The sequence below is a fragment of the Nerophis ophidion genome, linkage group LG17, assembly GCF_033978795.1.
Source record: "Nerophis ophidion isolate RoL-2023_Sa linkage group LG17, RoL_Noph_v1.0, whole genome shotgun sequence".
Taxonomy (NCBI): Eukaryota; Metazoa; Chordata; class Actinopteri; order Syngnathiformes; family Syngnathidae; genus Nerophis; species Nerophis ophidion.
In genome coordinates, this window is record NC_084627.1 from 50,893,459 (window position 1) to 50,915,093 (window position 21,635).

At 40.0% G+C, this 21,635-nt stretch overlaps 3 protein-coding genes across 3 annotated transcripts in view; 1 reads left to right on the plus strand and 2 right to left on the minus strand.

The window, feature by feature from the left end:
- The window catches only part of LOC133536527 (ras-related protein Rab-27B-like), a 115,426-nt gene extending 112,706 nt beyond the window's left edge, over positions 1-2,720 (minus strand). Inside the window, exon 1 of the mRNA XM_061877146.1 lies at positions 2,581-2,720. The gene's annotated coding sequence lies outside the window, so the exon portion shown is untranslated. The remainder of the gene's footprint in view (positions 1-2,580) is intronic.
- Positions 2,721-5,485: 2,765 nt separating this feature from the next.
- Positions 5,486-9,283, plus strand: brcc3 (BRCA1/BRCA2-containing complex, subunit 3). The gene is made up of 2 exons (XM_061877150.1): positions 5,486-6,422; positions 7,230-9,283. Exon 1 carries the CDS (start codon positions 5,580-5,582, stop codon positions 6,360-6,362), a length of 783 nt encoding a protein of 260 aa, XP_061733134.1. The 5' UTR covers positions 5,486-5,579; the 3' UTR covers positions 6,363-6,422; positions 7,230-9,283.
- The window catches only part of LOC133536528 (cilia- and flagella-associated protein 44-like), a 48,431-nt gene continuing 35,253 nt past the window's right edge, over positions 8,458-21,635 (minus strand). Inside the window, exons 22-32 of the mRNA XM_061877149.1 lie at positions 20,354-20,595; positions 18,838-19,042; positions 18,514-18,717; positions 16,461-16,656; positions 16,278-16,391; positions 13,491-13,621; positions 11,622-11,738; positions 11,312-11,534; positions 11,061-11,221; positions 10,841-10,975; positions 8,458-9,710 (exon numbers count right to left, since the gene is read on the minus strand). Of these exons, the coding sequence (XP_061733133.1) occupies positions 9,432-9,710; positions 10,841-10,975; positions 11,061-11,221; positions 11,312-11,534; positions 11,622-11,738; positions 13,491-13,621; positions 16,278-16,391; positions 16,461-16,656; positions 18,514-18,717; positions 18,838-19,042; positions 20,354-20,595 (2,007 nt within the window). The 3' untranslated portion in view covers positions 8,458-9,431. The remainder of the gene's footprint in view (positions 9,711-10,840; positions 10,976-11,060; positions 11,222-11,311; positions 11,535-11,621; positions 11,739-13,490; positions 13,622-16,277; positions 16,392-16,460; positions 16,657-18,513; positions 18,718-18,837; positions 19,043-20,353; positions 20,596-21,635) is intronic.

Consider the following 21,635-nt stretch of genomic DNA (forward strand, 5'->3'; position numbering starts at 1 on the left):
CTCTAGCCTTTAAATAGACTCCCTTTTTAGACCAGTTGATCTGCCGTTTCTTTTCTTTTTCTTCTATGTCCCACTCTCCCCTATGGAGGGGGTCCGGTCCGATCCGGTGGCCATGTACTGCTCGCCTGTGTATCGGCTGGGGACATCTCTGCGCTGCTGATCCGCCTCCGCTTGGGATGGTTTCCTGCTGGCTCCGCTGTGAACGGGACCCTCGCTGCTGTGTTGGATCCGCTTTGGACTGGACTCTCGCGACTGTGTTGGATCCATTGTGGATTGAACTTTCACAGCATCATGTTAGACCCGCTCGACATCCATTGCTTTCCTCCTCTCTAAGGTTCTCATAGTCATCATTGTCACCGACGTCCCACTGGGTCATTATTGTCACCGATGTCCCACTGGGTGTGAGTTTTCCTTGCCCTTATGTGGGCCTACCGAGGATGTCATGGTGGTTTGTGCAGCCCTTTGAGACACTAGTGATTTAGGGCTATATAAGTAAACATTGATTGATTGATTGAATAAATATAATCAAAGGTCATCAGTCATAAATGTATTTATGTCATATGTTATGTTTCTTTTGTCATTTGGGTCATCTATATTTAAAGCAGGTGTTTTAGTCATTGAATTTCCTTTTCAATATAGAAATTGAAAAGCAAAAAATTACAAATTTATTAGAATTTCATCTTAAATAAAAAAAAAAAAAAAAAAAAAAAAAAACACCAATACGTTCTTTGTTGACAAAGAGCAATAATTAGGTAAAAAACAAAACAAAACAAAAAACAGTTCATTTCATGAACTGAATGTTTTTGTTGTTGTCTGACACCGGAACCGGAAGTTGATATTTAAAGACAAGACTGCGGAATAGGCTGTTTAAAAAAACATTTGAAAATAAAACTGGGTTGTTTTGAATTACACACTTTTAACTCATGGTCATCTTTTCTCTATGTCACAAGATGCAACATCTCACTGTTTTTCTCAGTTTTGTCCCTGAAACTCCGTGCGTTTTAATAGCAACTTCCTGTTTTGTTTTCCTTTCTGCCGACTAAGGACTTTAATGTTTGTTATATACAATATCAAATGAAAATAAAACTGTTCTTTGATCTAGTTGATGCGTTTTACACTGTTTTTTTAATTTCGAAATGAAATTCTAATAAACCACCTTTAGCTGCCATTAAATTAAATATTTATTTAATTTATTTATTTATTTATTTTTTAAACTTTTTTATTGAACAACAGACACCGATTTATAATTCGCACAAAAGTCAAGGCACTTTCAACATCAAGTAAAGATAAAAAAAGCAAATATAGATAGAGTATTAAATCTTAATATATAAAAATAATAAAAAATATGAATAAAACAACAGACAAAAACAGCTAGCTCAATCACTTTAAATGTTTACAACATATACACAAATTTAAGGGCTTTTGTACTCTTAATCATCCTCCAAGATTTGATTGTTAATTGTAAACCATTAAGTCAATTTGAAAATGTAGGCCTTACTTTCATAAACCGACATTTATGTCGAAAAAAATTTGTCTGGAGCATAATCCATCCATCCATTCCTACCGCTTATTCCCCTTGGGGTCGCGGGGGGCACAGGTGCCTATATCTCAGCTACAATCGGGCGGAAGGCGGGGTACAACCTAGAGCATAATAATGTTGACAAACATTTCTATGTTACAGTCCTTTATAAAAATGGCAAATGTGATCCCTTCTATAGACAATGAGGACATCTGCACACCTTTGTTTACTCTTCTTATACCTGGTTGATGCGTTATACACTGAAATTGTTTTTATTTCGAAATGAAAGTAAACCATTTCAATTACCATTCAGAAAAAGAACATTTAATGACCAAAACATCTTGTGACCCAGTTTGCACCTTTAGCTGCCAATGAAGAAGAAAAAGAAGAAAAAGAAAAGAGACAAAGGAACTGTTAGACAAACAGTTTGTTGCGTCAGCTCGAACTGTTTATACTGCAGCACAGTAGAACACGGAAGTAGCCAAACACGGAAGTAGCGTGTTTTTTTTTAAAGGTTTATTTATAAATTTCAACAATTACAAACAGTAAGTCAAACGACAATATAAAACATTATAAAACATTATGAAAACAGTACAAAACAGCACCAGGGGGTTGTAAGTTCAAAATAATAGAAATAGAATACAAAATATATATATATATATATATATATATATATATATATATATATATATATATATATATATATATATATATATATATATATATATATGTATAATAAACAAAATGCAAAGCCGTAGGCTTATTCAGATTCATCAAACAACTTAAATTTGGAACACAGCATCATCGTTTTCACAGCTTTTTTGTTGTTAGAGGTAGAGAGCGTTTTAATGTAAAGTTCCAGATCTTTTTTAAAGGCACAAAAGATAGGACGGTTATTAAGAAACTTACATTTATGAATATAAAACTTAGCAAATAAAATAATGAGGTTTCAAAGGTAGAATTCCTTTTCAAATTTTTGTTCATGCAGTGTAAAACCAAAAATCACATCTTTAAAGTAAAGCACAAATTTGTCATAAATATTGTCGGAAGTAGCGTGTTACCTCGCTGCTGTTCCCCAAGTCCATTTCTACCGCTTATTCCCTTTTTGGGTCGCGGGGGGCGCTGGCGCCTATCTCAGCTACAATTGGGCAGAAGGCGGGGTACACCCTGGACAAGTCGCCAACTCCTCGCAGAGCCAACACAGATAGACAGACAACATTCACACACTAGGGACCATTTAGTGTTGCCAATCAACCTATCCCCAGGTGCATCCAATTTTATTTTCAATATGAAAAGCCAAAAATTACAATTTTGTTAGAATTTCATTATGCATTTGAAGATGTTCATTCTTTGGTGTCGAAGAATAATAACAAGATAAAAAAAAACAGTTCATTTTACAAACCGAGTTTTTTTTTCATTGTCTGACACCGGAACCGGAAGTTGATATTTAATGACAAATTGTAGACTAAGCTGTTTGAAAACAGAACAAAAAACAAACAAACAAAAAAACAGTGTTGTGTTGAAAATTAAACATTAAACATTAATTCATGGTCCTCTTTTGTTCCTGTCACACTCACACTGTTATTCTGCTTTTTTTTCTTTAATAGCTACTTCCGGGTCTGTTTTCCTTTCAGCCGACTAATTGTCATTTTTGTTATGTAAAATAGAATATCAATTAAAAATAAAATAAAACTGTTCTTAGATATAGTCGATGTGTTTTATACTGAATTTTTTTTTATTTCGAAATTAAATTTAAATAAACTAATTCGTGAAAATATATATTTTTTTTAATGTTTAACTGTACAACAAACATACATTTATAATTCACAAAAAAGTCAAGGCACTTTCAACAACAAGGAAAGAAAACAAAGGCAAGTACAGATGGAGTAACAAAACTAAAAAATATGAAAAAAGAGAAAAAAAGACCAAAGTGACCACGTTAATCACAAATCAAAACCTATTAATTCATGGTCATATTTTTTTCTGTCACAAAATACAACATCACACTGTTTTTTTCTGTTTTTCTCCGAAAGCTCCGTGCACTTTAGCAGTAACTTCCGGTTTTGTGTTCGTTTCTGCCGACTAATGATTTTTATATTTGTAAAAATGGAAATAAAACTGTTCTTGTATCTAGTTAATTACCATTCATGAAAAGAACATTTAATGACCAAAACATTTTTTGTATTTTTATTTTTTTATTGCACAAGAAACATACATTTATAATTCACACAAAAGTCAAGGCACTTTCAACAACAAGGAAAGCTCATTTGTATACTCTGTTTCACTCTAGTCCGTTATATTCCCAACCTCTAGCCTTTAAATAGACCCCCTTTTTAGACTAGTTGATCTGCTGTTTCTTTTCTTTTTCTCCTCTGTCCCACTCTCCCTTGTGGAGGGGGTCCGGTCAGGTGGCCATGGATGAAGTACTGGCTGTCCAGAGTCGGGATCCAAGATGGGCCGCTCGCCTGTGTATTGGTTGGGGACATCTCTGCGTTACTGATCCGCCTCCGCTTGGGATGGTTTCCTGTTGGCGGCACTATGGACGGGACTCTCTCTACTGTGTTGGCTCCTCTATGGACGGGACTATTGCTACTGTGTTGGATCCACTTTGGACTGGACTCTCATGGTTGTGTTGGATCCAGTATGGATTGAACTTTCACAGTATCATGTTAGACCCGCTCGTCATCCATTGCTTTCGGTCCCCTAGAGGGGGGGGGGGGGGGATTGCACACATATGCAGTCCTCTCCAAGGTTTCTCATAGTCATCATTGTCACTGTCACCGACGTCCCACTGGGGTGAGTTTTTCCTTGCCCTTATGTGGGCTCTACCGTTTGTAAATGTTGAAGTTTATAAGTAAAAGTAAAAAATAAACTCCCAAAAAAAAACACACTTATAGCCCTCTTAGGTCACAGTTCTATGGCAAGTCTGGAGGGACAAAACTCCTCCTCCTTACCTCACATTCTCTTATAACTTGGGACACCCAAAATGAGGATGCAGTGTTCCAAATTAAGTTATTTACTGAAATTGCACTTTGTTTAATATATATATATATATATATATATATATATATATATATATATATATATATATATATATATATATATATATTAATTAAAAAAACAGTACAAAATAACACAGCGCCAGGGGGTTGTAAATTCAAAGTAACTAAAATAGAATATATATATATATATATATATGTATATATATATATATATGTATGTATATATAATAAACAAAGTGCAAAGACACACTCAATTTCAATAAATAACTTAAATTTGGAACACAGCATCATCATTTTGGGTGTCCCAAGTTACAAGAGAATGTCAGGTAAGGGGGGTTGTAAATTCAAAGTAACTAAAATACAATATAAAGTATATATATATATATATATATATATATATATATATATATATATATATATATATATATATATATATATATATATATATATATATATGTATATATATATATACATGTTATATTCTATTTTAGTTGATTTGAATTTACAGACCCCCTGGCGCTGTTTTATTTTGTATTGTTTTTTTTTTCTTATTTTGATCATTGTTTCTCGTCTGTTTGTTTGTAAATGTTGAAATTTCTAAATAAAAGTTAAAAAAAATAAAAAAATGGGACACCCTGAACTGTTTGTTACACTAAAAACTATGTCTATATAAAAATACAAATAAAAAAGGGGCTACCAAAGTCACTCCTGATGTTTTCAACAAATATATCAATTGAAGGGCTTTTGTACTCTTAATCATTCTCCAAGATTTGATCGATAATTGTAAACCATTAAGCCAATTAGAAGGTGTAGGCCTCACTTTCATAATCCGACATTTATGTAAAAGAAACAAGGAGGCAAAGCATGCATCTTTAGCTGCCAGTCAACTCAAAGAGAAGCAGCAAAAGGAAGGAGAAGACAGGAACTCTTCTGACAAACAGTCCGTTGCGTCAGACCGAACTGTTTTTAGCGCGGCACAGCAACCACCGGAAGTAGGACGCCTCTGTTTCCGGCCCTCACTCTCCCGGTCCCAAGATAGATCAAAGGCAGGCGGTGCAATGTCGGCCAGTGCGGTCCACCTGGAGTCCGACGCCTTCCTGGTGTGCATGAACCACGCCTTGAGCACCGAGAAGGAGGAGGTGATGGGTCTGTGCATCGGCGAGGTGGAGGCGGGCCGCGTGGTCCACATCCACTCCGTCATCATCCTCCGCCGCTCCGACAAGCGCAAGGACCGCGTGGAGATCTCCCCGGAGCAGCTGTCCGCCGCCTCCACGGAGGCCGAGCGTCTGGCGGCCATCAGCGGCCGAGGCATGCGGGTGGTGGGCTGGTACCACTCCCACCCGCACATCACCGTCTGGCCCTCGCACGTCGACGTCCGCACGCAGGCCATGTACCAGATGCTGGACCGCGGCTTCGTGGGCCTCATCTTCTCCTGCTTCGTGGAGGACAAGACCACCAGGACGGGCCGCCTGCTCTACACCTGCTTCCAGTCCGCCCAGGCCCAGAAGGGCGCCGACTACGAGCGCCTGGAGATCCCCGTCCACGTCCTGCCGCGGGAGGCCATCGGCAAAGTCTGCCTGGAGTCGGCGGTGGATCTGCCGCGGATCCTCTGCCAGGAGGAGCAGGACACCTACCGCAAGATCCACAGCCTGGCCCACTTGGACCCGGTCACCAAGATCCACAACGGCTCGGTGTTCACCAAGAACCTGTGCAGCCAGATGTCGGCGGTGAGCGGGCCGCTGCTGCAGTGGCTGGAGGACCGGCTGGAGCACAACAAGCGGAGCATCGCCGAGCTCCAGCGGGAGAAGGAGAGGCTGACGCGGGAGCTGAGCGCGCCTTGAGGGGGGTCCAGGCCTTGTTTGGCCAGCTTTATTCGCGGGGAGGACGCATTATGTTATCTGGTGATTCATCTGCGCATTCACATCTATATCTTTTGAGGTCTTTGTTTTCTTTACCATTTAAAAAAATAAAAATAGAGCAAAAAGGCTGAAATATTTATACCGCTGTATGATGTATATATATTTGAGCATTTTTACTTAATAAAATAAAGTTAAAAAGTAAAAGTACCAATGATTGTTTCTCACACACAAGGTGTGGTGAAATTCTCCTCTGCATTTGACACATCCCCATCTTCACCCCCTGGGAGGTGAGGGGAGCAGTGAGCAGCAGCAGTGGTGCCGTGCCCGGGAATCATTTGGTGATTTAACCCCCAATTCCAACCCTGGATGCTGAGTGCCAAGCAGGGAGGTGATGGCTCCCACTTTTTGTAGTCTTTGAACCCCCAACCTACACATCTCAGGGGGGACACTCTAACCTCAGATGTTTAATACAAGATTTGCACATTTAAATCTATATTTTTTGTCTTTTGAGGTCTTTGTTTTCTTATCCCATGCGGCACATTTGTGGAAATATAATTTAAAAAATGTTTAAAAATATAGCAAAAAGGCTGAAATATTTATACGTAAAAATGCAACAAAGCTTTATCTGTACATATATTTGAGGATCTTTACAGAATAAAATATATAAGAACATCAACATTGCCCACCTATTTTTTAATTTGAGGACCCTTGGGTGTCAAAGGTTTAGTCATCCTATTATCTTGGGGTCCATTTGCAGCTTGAAGGTATTTTTTCATGAATATTTAGCTACTTTTGTACTTTATGGTTTATTTCAGGGTCCATCTATTTTCTACCACTTGTCCCTCTCAGGTTACGGGGGTGGCCGGAGCCTATCACAGCTGCATTCGGGCGGAATGCGGGGTACACCCTGGACAAGTCGCCACCTCATCGCAGAGCCAACACAGATACAGTTGTGATCAAAATGATTCAACCCCCACACAATTTTGGTGTTTTAGCAAGTTGGATATTTATTCCATATTTTGTTTATAGTCATATCAAATAAAGATGTAGACAAATGCAACTTGAATTACATTATATTTTCTAACATACCAAACAGTGTCATTTCTCTTAATATCTCATTGAAAAAATTATTCAACCCCTTAAAGATCATAACTCTTAAGAACAGAATTCGAATAAGGTTTTTTTCAATCAGGTGTTGAAAACACCTGTAGATGTGATTAGAAATATAACGAGCAACAATTAAATTGATTGAAAAAGACTGACGCTCAGCTTCTTGTAGATGGTCAATGGTGTATTTGCAACATGGTGAAGTCCAGGGAGTAGTCAAAGAAGTCAAGAAAGGAGGTAATTCCTCTTCATAAGAAAGGATATGGATATAAGAAAATAGCAAAGACATTACACATTCCAAGAGACACAGTTGGGAGCATAATTTGCAAGTTTAAAGCTAAAGGCACAGTGGAAACACTACCTGGGCGTGGTAGAAAGAGGATGCTGTGTGCAACTGCTGTCCGGTATTTGAAGTGTACAGTGGTGAAAAACCCCCGGGTAACAGCTGAGGAACTACAACAGGACATTGCAGAGGGGGGACGCAGGTTTCGTTCCAGACAATAAGGCGCGCACTACGAGATGAAGGCCTCCATACCAGAACTCCCAGGCACACACCACTTCTGACTACCAGGCACAAGAAAAATAGACTCCAGTATGCCAAAAATCATCTGTACAAACCCCAAAGGTTTTGGGAAACTGTTCTATGGAGTGATGAGACAAAAGTGGAACTCTTTGGGACTATGAATCAACGTTATGTCTGGAGGAGAAAAAATGAAGCTTACAAAGAGAAGAACACCTTGCCTACTGTTAAGCATGGTGGGGGGTCAATCATGCTCTGGGGCTGTTTCTCTGCCTCAGGTACCGGGAGCCTCCAGCGCGTTCAAGGCATTATGAATTCTATTTCCTAGCAGGATATATTAGCTGCAAATGTCATGAAGGCTTGGGAGACGTTGGACCTTCCAACAGGACAAGGATCCCAAGCATACCTCCAAATCAACATCAGAGTGGTTGCAGAAGAAGGGCTGGAAGACTCTGGAGTGGCCTTCACAGTCACCAGACCTAAATCCTCTAGAAAAGCTGTGGTGGGACTTGAAGAAGGCAGTTGCAGCACACAAGCCCAAGAATATGAATGAACTGGAGGCCTTTGCCCAAGAGGAATGGGCTACAATACTGTAGATGCTTGCAAGAAGCTTGTGTATCACCTTTGAAGGATGTCATTACTGTTCTACTAAGTACTAAAGATGCATGGAACTAGGGGGTTGAATCATTTTGTCAATGAGATATTAAGAAAAATGTCCTTTTTTGCTATTTTGTAAAATACAGTGTTACAATTTAAGTTGTCTATTTGACACATCTTTATTTGATATGACTATGAACAAAATACAGAATAAATGTACAACTTGCTAAAACACCAAAATTGTGTGGGGGTCGAATAATTTTTTTAACTATGTTCTCTGCTGGCTGTACATATCCTACTAAGTCACACCTACACTGTTTCAATGTCCACATTTCTCTGTTGATGCAATTGTTGATGACTGAAGTACTGATATCAACTAAAACCTCCTCATCCCACCCCCCGGATTGTAAATAATGTAAATAATTCAATGTATATACTATGATGATTAACTTGTGTGATGACTGTATTATGCTGATAGTATATATTTGTACCATGAATTGATTAACGTGGACCCCGACTTAAACAAGTTGAAAAACTTATTGGGGTGTTACCATTTAGTGGTCAATTGTACGGAATATGTACTGTACTGTGCAATCTACTAATAAAAGTATCAATCAGTCAGAACTCTTTTGGCAGAGCGTGGTGAGACACAGTACAGGGGTACAGTCTCCAGACGTCTCCTCACTGAGCCAAATTTAATTCTGTCTTATTGTGATTCTTTGCTTCTTGTCTTGTTTAATAGATGTCATCATTGTTTGAACCCGACAGAATTGTTGCCCTCAAGAATCGAATCGATTCATGCGGTGGCCAAAGATTTTTTGTCATTTTTAATAATTATTCGGCCTTCCGGTTGGATCCTCGTTCTTCTTTCCGGTTGGAACTTGTCCCCGTTTCCTGTGGATTTTCTGGACAGTGGGGGTGTTGCGAGGAGGGAGTGGAGGCAGGTGAACGTGGCAAGCGGGGAGCATGTGACCTCCTTTGGGTCCAAAGAAGGTGATCTGCTTGGAGAGGAAGTCAATTTGCTCAGCTTGCTTGGTCACAAGTTCCTGGAGACTCCACAGCTGACCGTTGTCTGCTTGCCGGTTGCAGTCCTGGAGATGTTTGGCCTGAGAGCACAAATGCAAACAGCAACTGTTTGGATCACAATCAACATACAACTTCAAATAATTCCTCGTATTACAGTTTTGTCTACACGCCACATTTCCTATAATTCGTGAATCAGTGTTTTTATGATTAAGCCTGATTGCAAAATGATATACCAAGGGGCCAAAGAAAGTTGCGAGAGTGCTGAGACTTCGATAAAGAAAGTGAGAGACGCTTATGTATTGAAGAATAACTTGCAGCAAAGTAAAGTGGTGAAGTCTAGGTAAACGTGATGTGAAATTTCGAGTTCACAATTTAATTAGTCATTTATTTGTTTTACATTGTGGGGTAGAGGCAGCGGTGATGACCTAGAAGAACGCGGAATTGGAATATAATTACAACACTTTATGTACATTATTTATATAATATTTAACTACAAGCTCCATTCACTGAGGGTGTTCCATTCCTTTTATGAGCGGTGGAGCGAGTCAAAAGCCGGAAAAAAAATCAACTTTTTATAATTTTTTATTTTTATTTGTGGCGGCCGTAATTCTTTAATGGCGGGCCACCACAAACAAATGAATGTGTGGGAAACCCTGGAAATAGCTAAAACATACCGATGTAGTGAGTTTACATTATTCACCCAAGGAACTTTAGTTATTAGAGCGTTCCAGTCGGACGGTGTTTCACGGGACACATTTCCGACATTGTTATTGCACGAATGAGCCACGGATGAGGAGATGCTGCTCCATTATTGATTTAAGTATGTCATTAAAACAGTTAGCGCCATCTTTTGAAACTTCTTCCACTCGCGTCCTTGCACGCTACACCGCTACAACAAAGATGACGGAGAAAAGACGCTGTCGAAGGTGAGCCACGTAAATAAGAGCGGCCACAAAATGGCGCATCCAGAAGCGACTGTCAGAAAGCGGCTTGAAGATGATCTGTAAAACATCATCCATGCAACATTTTGACCAAAGAACTAACATTACATGTTATGTAGACCACAAGGAAGTGTTTTACATTTAGAAAAAAATAAATAATAATATGACCCCTTTAATGCACCTTTTGTATGAAAATAGACCCGACGAGACTTGCTCATCGGCAGTGCGCCCTTTGGACCAGAAAATCCTGTATAATTAAACATAATTACAATTTTCTTCTGTCTTGTGTAAAGTTTCTGCTCCAGCTCTTTCTTCTGCTCATAGAGGCTGTTCAAATAACTGAGGCGGTCTGTGTTGCTCCTTGTCGTCCCCACTAGAAACTCACGGGCCTTTTCCACTTTCACCTAGTGGGCACACACAGAAAAAGGTATGTCAGTGGACCAGTAGAAGACGGTAAAGAACACGTCATGGCGAGGGGGAAAGACTTACATCCCATTCTGCGATGTCTTTGGCGTTTGCCGCTTCTTGATAGATCTTTTCCTGCTTCATCTCTCCAACAGATTTGTTCACGCACAGCGTCTGAAGAACCTCCATATCCACCTCTCTCCCAAACCTTGTCATCATCAACTGGTGACACAGCTTTTCCAGCGCTACAAAAGCATATCCACGGATTAAACAACAGGTTCTGGTTTCTGCCAAAGAGAAGCAGGGTGTTCCTGGTGTTGACTTGCTGGCCTTACACTGGATGTCAGAGTTCATGTCCTTGCGTTCTTTGATCAGCCTGATATGCTGCTGACGTGCCTGGCGATACACCTCCATCTGTTGACTCTTCTCCACCCCCAGCTCGTTCACTCGCTGCTGCAGACGTTTCAGCTCCGTTCTGGTGAGCACCAAAGCCAGACCCAGATCCACAGGCACCGGGCCGAGATCTGAAGGAACCGGGACGTCGATCTTAAACTCAATCTGGTCGTCAAGAAAGAGAGAAAAGACGGCTAAAACGAAAGACTTCGGTCAACTCTTTGTTGGTCTTCATGGAATGTTATGGTGTACCTGGTGCAGCCGGAGGGGAACCACAACATCCAGTTGGTTCATTTTCTGCTGTTTTTCCCTGTTCAGTTGCTCCAGGTCGTCCTCTGCTGCCTTACGACTCACCTTCACCGATTTCATCTGCAAGTTCCAAACTCAAAACGGTAAACTCCACATGGAGGGAAGTAACGTTACAACCCATTTCTGATGAATCTTAGAAAACAATAGAATAGAATATACTTTATTGTCATTATATAACAAGATTAAAGACTCCAACTTAAGGTGCAGTAGTGGGAACAATTATGGGGTAAAATAAATAACACAAGAAGTAGTAAAGGAAAAACTAACAATTGAAATAGACTATCCAATAAAAATAATAAGCAATCCTGTACAATATACAAAACACCATAGAAATACAAAATACTGTACAATATACAGAACAAGACAAGAGCACCCAAGTAATAAATAACAATCAGTGTCGGACGTATTGCACTGGAAGGGTAGTATTGCACAGTAGGGTATTAGGTCAGGATATTGTATACAAGTGAATTATTATTATTATAAGTTAGAGTTCAACATGGGGACAACTCTGGCAAAGAAGCTGTCTCTGAGCCTGTTTGTTCTGGCTCTGATGCACCTGTAGCACCTGCCCCATGGTAGCAGGTGTGCTTATTTTTAAAGGGTTTATAAATAAAGTTGGTATGGTATCACTGAAGGCCTAGGTGGGAAACGCACGGCCCGCCATTGGAAGCGGCAAATGGTAAATAGGTTGTACTTGTATTACGCTTTTCTACCTTCAAGTTACTAAAAGCGCTTCCCACATTCACCCATTCACACACTGATGGTAGGAGCTGCCATGCAAGGCCCTAACCATGACCCATCAGGAGCAAGGGTGAAGGGCTCAAGGACACAACAGACGTGACGTGGTTGGTAGAAGGTGGGGATCGAACCAAGAATCCTCAGGTTTTAGATCTTTAAGATGGAAAGTGTAGCTGCCATTATGATGTACACTCGTGTTTTATAATGACTAAGTCTTCAACTAGACTAAGTATTTCAATGTGTGGAATCTGCGCTTATGGATGATATACTAGTTACTATGGTCATCTAATTACTTACTATGGTCATCTAATTAGTTACTATGGTCATCTAATTACTTACTATGGTCATCTAATTAGTTGCTATGGTCATCTAATTAGTTACTATGCTCATCTAATTAGTTACTATGGTCATCTATTTAGTTACTATGGTCATCTAATTAGTTACTATGGTCATCTAATTAGTTACTATGGTCATCTAATTAGTTACTATGGTCATCTAATTAGTTACTATGGTCATGTTCATATTTTGTCAATATTCAGTGTTTTATCTTTCATAGAAAAATGTAAAAATCCAATTCCGTTTTTTAAGGCGGTCTGTCATAACGTTTTTAGCATTCAATCAGACATTATGGTAAGGTTTTGTATTAGTGTTCCTAAAAATAGATAAATGTGGCCCCCGAGTCAAAATAATTTCCCAGGCCTGGTTTAAAGTTTTGGTGTTGTTAACTGTCATAATATTTCAGTCTACACGTATCTCTAATGTGTGACTGCCATCTACTGGCCACACTTATCATTACACCATGTGCAAAATAAAATTGCTTCGAGGCCGGTAAGCACAACCAGAGTGATTCCGTACATTATACGCACTGGGTCACATGGTGCAATGTTGATTTTTGGGAAAATGAAAGGATTTGAAGTGTGCCTTATTGTACAAAAAATACATTATTTGCCTTCTTGTAGTTTTATGCATTTGTACTTTTAAATGCCTATGAATTGTGATTGATATAAACTTGCCTTCCCTTGTTTCTAGTAGTAGTATTTGTAGTTGTAGTGAGTTATTTGAAGCTCTTCTAACCTTCTTCACCAAGGAGTCACACTCTTTCTCCAGTTGGTCAGCACACTTCTTCTCTTCTGCCAGCAGTTCTTCCAGGTCCAATCGTCGTTCACGCAGCTGAAGTATGTGCTCAAAAAGTTCTGGGTCACAGCCTGTGAGACACACGGACACTTAAAGTACAAGTGCACTGGTGACTTTTTGGAAATATTTAACTGTCTCCGGCTGTGGTTTAGCTTATAAAATATATATGTGGGTGAAAACCCCCAAAATATATTTTAGAGTATGACATGACGCAAATGTTTTCATATAGTGTCATTAGCTGTGTGGTATTTCATATCATGCTTTAGTAGCTTTAATAGCTATATTCTGGTCTGCGTGTTATTTTATTAGCTTTAATCAATCCAACCAAACATTAAAGAGAATGTTTTGTATTTTTATTGAGAAATGTTTGAAGACAGTTGAATAACTAATCAAAGGATCACATTGGGTAATCGTACTAGCTTATTTTAAACATGCATTGAAGGTTAACAATTACAAAACCCAAAACCAGTGAAGTCGGCACGTTGTCCATTTTTTAACGCTTGTGTGAATTGGAAATAAAAACGGAACACAATGATGAGCAAATACTTTTCAACTTATACATTTAATTGAATAGACTGCAAAGACAAGATACTTAACGTTCGAACTGGAAAACTTAGTTTTTTTGGAAAAATTAGCTCATGTGGAATTTGATGCCTGTAACATGTTTCAAAAAAGCTGGCACAAGTGGCAAAAAAGACTGAGAAAGTTGAGGAATGCTCATCAAACACTTATTTGGAACATCCCACAGGAGTGCAGGCTAATTGGGAACAGGTGGGTGCCATGATTGGCTATAAAAGTAGCTTCCATGAAATGCTCAGTCATTCACAAACAAGGATGGGGCGAGGGTCACCACTTTGTCAACAAATGCCTGAGCAAATCGTCCAACAGTGGTAAAAATGCCCCTAATACCATTAAATACTAAGTTAATGATTATTTGCAAAAAAAAACATTAAGTTTCTCAGTTCGAACATTAAATAACATGTTTACAAGGATATTTCACATGCCTTTACTGCGTATATAATTGTACAGCATGTATGTTGTGTACAATGTGTATTTATAATGTGTTGTGAAAAGGAAACTTTATATTTTTTGGAAGCTCATCTTACACTTGACTTTGTTTATAGGGTTAGGCGCAATAAGTGATCAACTTCAGCCTAAACCCTTTTGGTCTGCAACATTTTTTATTTACTTTTTATTTACGAATGTACAACTGTTTGTTTAGTAACATACATCTGTTTGTTTATGTAAAACTGTTTGTTTGTTTTGTTGACCATTGACCGAAGAAATAATAAACTTAACTACAAACCCCGTTTCCATATGAGTTGGGAAATGGTGTTAGATGTAAATATAAACAGAATACAATGATTTGCAAATCCTTTTCAAGCCATATTCAGTTGAATATGCTACAAAGACAACATATTTGATGTTCAAACACATAAACATTTTTTTTGTGCAAATAACCAATAACTTTAGAATACCAGCAACACGTGACAAAGAAGTTGGGAAAGGTGGCAATACATACTGATAAAGTTGAGGAATGCTCATCAAACACTTATTTGGAACATCCCACAGGTGTGCAGGCTAATTGGGAACAGGTGGGTGCCATGATTGGCTATAAAAACAGCTTCCCAAAAACTGCTCAGTCTTTCACAAGAAAGGATGGGGCGAGGTACACCCCTTTGTCCACAACTGTGTGAGCAAATAGTCAAACAGTTTAAGAACAACCTTTCTCAAAGTGCAATTGCAAGAAATTTAGGGATTTCAACATCTACGCTCCATAATATCATCAAAAGGTTCAGAGAATCTGGAGAAATCACTCCACGTCAGCGGCATGGCCGGAAACCAACATTGAATGACCGTGACCTTCCATCCCTCAGACGGTACTGTATCAAAAACCCACATCAATCTCTAAAGGATATCACCACATGGGCTCAGGAACACTTCAGAAAACCACTGTCACTAAATACAGTTGGTTGGTACATCTGTAAGTGCAAGTTAAAGCTCTACTATGCAAAGCCAAAGCCATTTATCAACAACATCCAGAAAAGGTGATGTAACATAGTGGTGAACATGCCCTTTCCCAACTACTTTGGTATGTGTTGCAGCCATGAAATTCTAAGTTAATTATTATTTGGGAAAAAAAAAGTTTATGAGTTTTAACATCAAAAATGTCTTTGTAGCATATTCAACTGAATATGGCTTGAAAAGGATTTGCAAATCATTGTATTTTGTTTATATTTACATCCAACAAAATTCCCCAACCCATATGGAAACGGGGTTTGTAGCTTTGTGTTATAGGTGACAAAGCAAATTACTGGTAACAAAACCATACATTTAATTAATTAGCAGAATTATATATATTAAAATAAGCAAAGGGACACTAAAAGAATGAGACAGACCTGCTCTACATTCCTATTGAAGTGCTCATTTTTTTTTGCTTTAAAAATGCCATGAAACAATGTTTTCTCAAAGCCAAGGATATTTGTACCAATAGTGACCACAATAATATTCATAATATGAATAATGTTGATATCAATATTAATCAAATCTTTCATATTTTTTTTTTTAGATCTAAAGTTACTAATATTAGATAACTCAGTTTATACCATTAGTTCAAACGGAATATTTTCATCACTGTATATTTTCAATGAGAGCAAACCAAACATAATTCACTTCATCACCTTTGTTTACTCACCTGAAGAGAGAAACTCATGGTGGTGTACTCACCTGCTGGACACTCCTCCGCAGCGCCTTCTCCCTCCAATCCATCCCAATCGTCATCGTCGTCGTCGTCCCAGTTTTCAAAATCATCAAAGTCGTCATTGCTGTCTTCGTCCTCTTCTGCAAGACATGGTCCTCAGCACTTAGCACCAGTTCTTGTTCTCCTTCTGTCAGCAATCATTCCCTCACCGTCACTTCCTGTCGGGTCTTTTTTCTTGGTACGTTTGATCTTTTTCTTAAAAACCTTGGTCAGGTACTCCTCGAAGTTGTTGTCGTCGCCGAGCGAGGCCTGGAAGGCGGCGGTCAAACATTTCTCTTTCTCTTGCACCTTGGCTATGTCTTTACGTTTTATTTCCAGCTCTTCTCGACACTCCTCCAGTTTGGACTACGAAACCAAAAGGAAGCATGGATTAAAATGTGTCCATGTTCTAAAACATCCAGGCTATGGGACTCAAGAATCAATCAATGTTTATTTACATAGCCCTAAATCACAAGTGTCTCAAAGGGCTGCACAAGCCACAACGACATCCTCATATCAGCGCCCACATGAGGGCAAGGAAAAACTCACAACCCAGGGACGTCGATGAGAATGACTATGAAAAACCTTGGAGAGGACTGCAAATGGGGGGTAACCCCCACTCTAGGGTCTATTCAGGTCTATTTACCCCCAGAAGGCATTAAAGGGGTCATATTATGATTTTTTTCAAAGTTTAAAACACTATCTTGTGCTGTACATAAAATTTAATGGTGGTTCTTTGGTCAAAAGATTGCATAGATTATGTTTTACAGATCCCAAATTAACATCAGCAGGCAAGGTAAGAAAAGTCACTTTTGCATAATATTGCGAAACAAAATGGCAGGTAATATGTCTACTAATAGGTGTCATTTTGCAGTGCACACACACACACACACACACACACACACACACACAATAATAATACTCCTATGTTCAATGTGTCGTGGCTTCATAGCTTACCGAAGTTGTACGAAATCCATTTTTGACAGATTTTTTAGCGCCATGTGTAATGTTCTATAATCTCAATGGAACATTTAAAGTGTTGGTGTTGTTTACTGGCATCATCTTGCAGTTTACACGTATCTCTTATGTGTGACTGCCATCTACTGGTCACTCTTTTCCCCGCTGCCTTGTGGGTTAGTCTGGGAAGACATAAGGCTAGGGGAGCACACCCTGAGAGAAAAACAAGTGCTGGTAGGAGCACCATAGCCGGTCCTCCGACAGACCAGCAGCAGGCACCAGAAGGTAAGAAAAGTAACTTTTGCAAAATATTGCGAAACAAAACGCCAGGTCATATGTTTGCTAATGGGTGCCATTTTGCGGTCCTTACACACGCAGCGTAATAATACTGGTATGCTTAATGCGCCAACAACCCATCAAGCAGTGCGGCTTCATAGCTTACCAAAGTCGTACTAAAAACATTTTTGACAGATTTTTGAGCGCCGTGTGTAATGTTCTATATTCTCAATAAAACATTTAAAGTTTTGGTGTTCACTGGCGTCATCTTGCAGTTTACACGTATCTGTTATGTGTGACTGCCATCTACTGGTCACTCTTGCCCTGCTGCCTTGTGGGTTAGTCTGGGAAGACATAAGGCTAGGTGAGCACAGCCCTGAGAGAAAAACAAGTTCTGGTAGGCGCACCATAGGCGGTCCTCCAAGAGACCGGAGCTCCGGCAGCCTCCTGCAGCTGTGAGGAGGTGCCGGTTGTCCTGGGTTTCCCTTGCCATCGGATACAGCTCCCCACGTCTCACGTCTCCCTCATCAAAAAGACTTGGAGTGGGCGGATGCAGTCACAAAAGCGGAAGAAGGCTGCAGCAAAGATGGGCGTCTCCATGCCATTGGACCCTGGCTTTGTCTTTGCCAAGGACAGTGTGGTGGCGCTCTGTGCACCAGTCTCCCCACTTTAAAATATTCCACGCACAGGTGTTCTCCTGAAGGCAGACCCACCAACACTAGGACAATCATGCTCGTTTCGAGTGATCGCCGACGACTGGTCACACTTCTCGTTACACCATGTACCAAATAAAATTGCTTCGAGGTCCTTTCATTTTCAACTTCCACACATGTGCTTTGAACTGGCAACACTCTGGCTACCGAATGGCTACTTTTAGGTCTGCTGGTATATGGCCACCAAGGATTAAAACTACAGATGAGGATAAACTACACTAATATGCCGCAGCACAGTGTTTGGGGATCACTGCACTTGGATATAAAGGTTTCCCACCCTCAAGTTGTTCTCCTCCTTCAGACGTGTGTTGAGTTTGTCTTGCAGAATCCTCTCACTCTTGTCCACCTCCTTGAGGAGCAGCAGCTCCTGGTAGAGCGTCAGCTGCCGGAGGTTGCCGAGTTTCAGCTTCCAGTCCAGCATCTGGACCTTCTTGAGACACACCAGGTGCTCTTTGTCGAACTGATGCACCGAGTTCTCCATCTAGAAGAATCAGTACATCCGCAGCTGTCATCGACCATCATCTTAAGATGATCGCTACTGAAGACAATGATTCATCAGACTTTATTGATAAAACCAAAATATGTACGAAGTTAAACATACGTGCCGCAGAAGAGTATCCCGCATGTTGACCAATGAGTCCTGATCCATCTTCTGGAGCTCTTCTTTGGTCAGCTCGGCTTCTTCCTCCCCTGTGGCCTCTTCTTCATCGTCCACATACGTGCACATCTTTTGTCCCAGCTTTTCTTCCAACTCGTCGATCACACTTACGCCTCCTTCCTGCTCCTCCTGCTCTGTGTTGTGTAACCTGTTCAGATATCACACACACACACACACACACACACACACACACACACACACACACACACACACACACACACACTGAGTGAGTTGGAGACGAGTACGTATTTAACCAAACCATAGGGCCCAGGCACATTGTTGATAGCATTAAAATTCTGGTAGGGTTGCCAATTTTCTGCTGTAAATTCTAAAGATTATTATTATTATTTATTTTTTTAACAATATACTTTACCTTACAAATATAATCAAATGCAGCGGCAAATTCAAATATTAATGGCTGTTACAAGCGGCCCTCTGATGGCAGCCATTACCTCGATGTGGCCTTCAATGAAAACCTGTTTGACTGTCAATACTGTACCACTTACACATCTGATGCGACTTTGACTGTCAATACTGTCCCACTTACACATCTGATGCAATTTTGACTGTCAATACTGTACCACTTAGACATCTGATGTGAGAGATGTCATTAGATATGTAAATGGAACAGTATTGACAGTCAAAGTTGCATCCAGGTGCAAGAGATGATGTCAGATGTGTAAGTGGGACATTATTGACAGTCAAAGTTTGTGGTTTCTTCTGAGGATGTCGTAGTCGTAATGGTTTGTACAGTCCTTTGAGACATTTGTGATTTAGGGCTATATAAATAAACATTGATTGATTGAAAGTTGCATCAAGATGTGAGAGATGACATTAGATGTGTAAGTGGGACAGTATTGACAGTCAAAGTTTCATCAAGATGTGAGAGATGACATTAGATATGTAAGTGGGACAGTATTGACAGTCAAAGTTTCATCAAGATGTGAGAGATGACATTAGATATGTAAGTGGGACAGTATTGACAGTCAAAGTTTCATCAAGATGTGAGAGATGACATTAGATATGTAAGTGGGACAGTATTGACAGCCAAAGTTTCATCAAGATGTGAAAGATGACATTAGATATGCTTTGAGTGAGTTGCTTTGAATAAAAACAGGTTAATATAAAATTCCTTAGCTACTGCTTGGGGTCATTTTTGAGGTAGAGTGAGGTAGCAACACACAAACGGAATATTACATTTTTCCTTCTGTTAGAGAATGGTGTAAACTATTTATTGGTCCTCACAACTCAAAATTTGCAAATTGGCGTTTATTGGTTTATTTGTTACTTTGTTCTTAATTGTTTTCCTATCATTGTTGTTGTTCTCCTAGCATTGCTTTGCATGCTTTTTTTGGACTTCAACCTGTGTGCAAATCCCGCAATTTCCCATCCTTGAACTGGCAAAAGTCTCTTCTGAGAATAGAAAGATTGTGACTAATAATAAATGAAGCTCCAGCACCTCTTCTCCCTCAGCTGCCTGTATTTGTCCAGGATAGCCGGGCTACAACGCTGCCCCTTGTCTGGGACTTCCTCGGGCCGGATGCTGGGCAGAGAGGGGGGGCGGCAGTGGAGATGAGTCGGCAAAGGACTCTGGATCCTCTGGAGTTGCTGAACTTGCGCCCGCAGTTTTGCTCTCAGGCGAAGTTTGGAGTCCCGCAAAGCCAAGATCTCTGAGTTCATGGCAGTCTGTTCCTCGCGTATCTGAAAGTTTTGACAGGATTGTTTTTGTCTTAAAGCACATCTGTATGTTGCTGATACATTAACATCTGGATCGATGTTCAAAGTTTGAACAAATGAAGAATGCAAGTCGTTAAAAGAAAACAGCACTTTACAAAAGTCTTGCCTATCATCCACAATCTTTACATGAGACAAGAACACACAGGCTGCTAACAATGCAGCTAATGATAATCATCTCTTTCCACCGTAAAGCCATCTATCTAAATCTCACCTAACTTTATCCGTGTCCACACACAACAATGCCACCATTTAAGACCCCTCCCCGCCTCTGGCCGCCGGCGCAAGGCGACCTAGTACTCATGCGTGGGAAATGTATTTGTTTTAAATTCCACCTTTTGTACTAAAACATTTTGATAGATTTTTGAGCGCCGTGTGTAATGTTCTATATTTTCAATGGAACATATAAAATGTTTGTGTTTTTTACTTGAGTCGTATTGCAGTCTACACATATCTCTTAAGTGTGACTGCCATCATATTGCAGTCTACACATATCTCTTATGTCTGACACTTATCATTTCACCCTGTACCAAATAAACTATCAATCAATGTTTATTTATATAGCCCTAAATCACAAGTGTCTCAAAGGGCTGCACACCCCACGACATCCGCAGTACAGAGCCCACATAAGGGCAAGGAAAAACTCACCCCAGTGGGACGTCGATGTGAATGACTATGAGAAACCTTGGAGAGGACCGCATATGTGGGCAACCACCCCACCCCCCGCCCCCCGGACCCTCTCCAGGGGAGACCGAAAGCAATGGACGTCGAGTGGGTCTAACATAATATTGTGAAAGTCCAGTCCATAGTGGATCTAACATAATATTGTGAAAGTCCAGTCCATAGTGGATCTAACATAATAGTGTGGGAGTCCAGTCCATAGTGGATCTAACATAATAGTGAGAGTCCAGTCCATAGTGGATCTAACATAATAGTGAGAGTCCAGTCCATAGTGGATCTAACATAATAGTGAGAGTCCAGTCCATAGTGGATCTAACATAATAGTG

Excerpts from the sequence above, each read along its gene's own strand:
- brcc3 (XM_061877150.1), top strand. The coding sequence starts at position 5,580 with ATGTCGGCCAGTGCGGTCCACCTGGAGTCCGACGCCTTCCTGGTGTGC.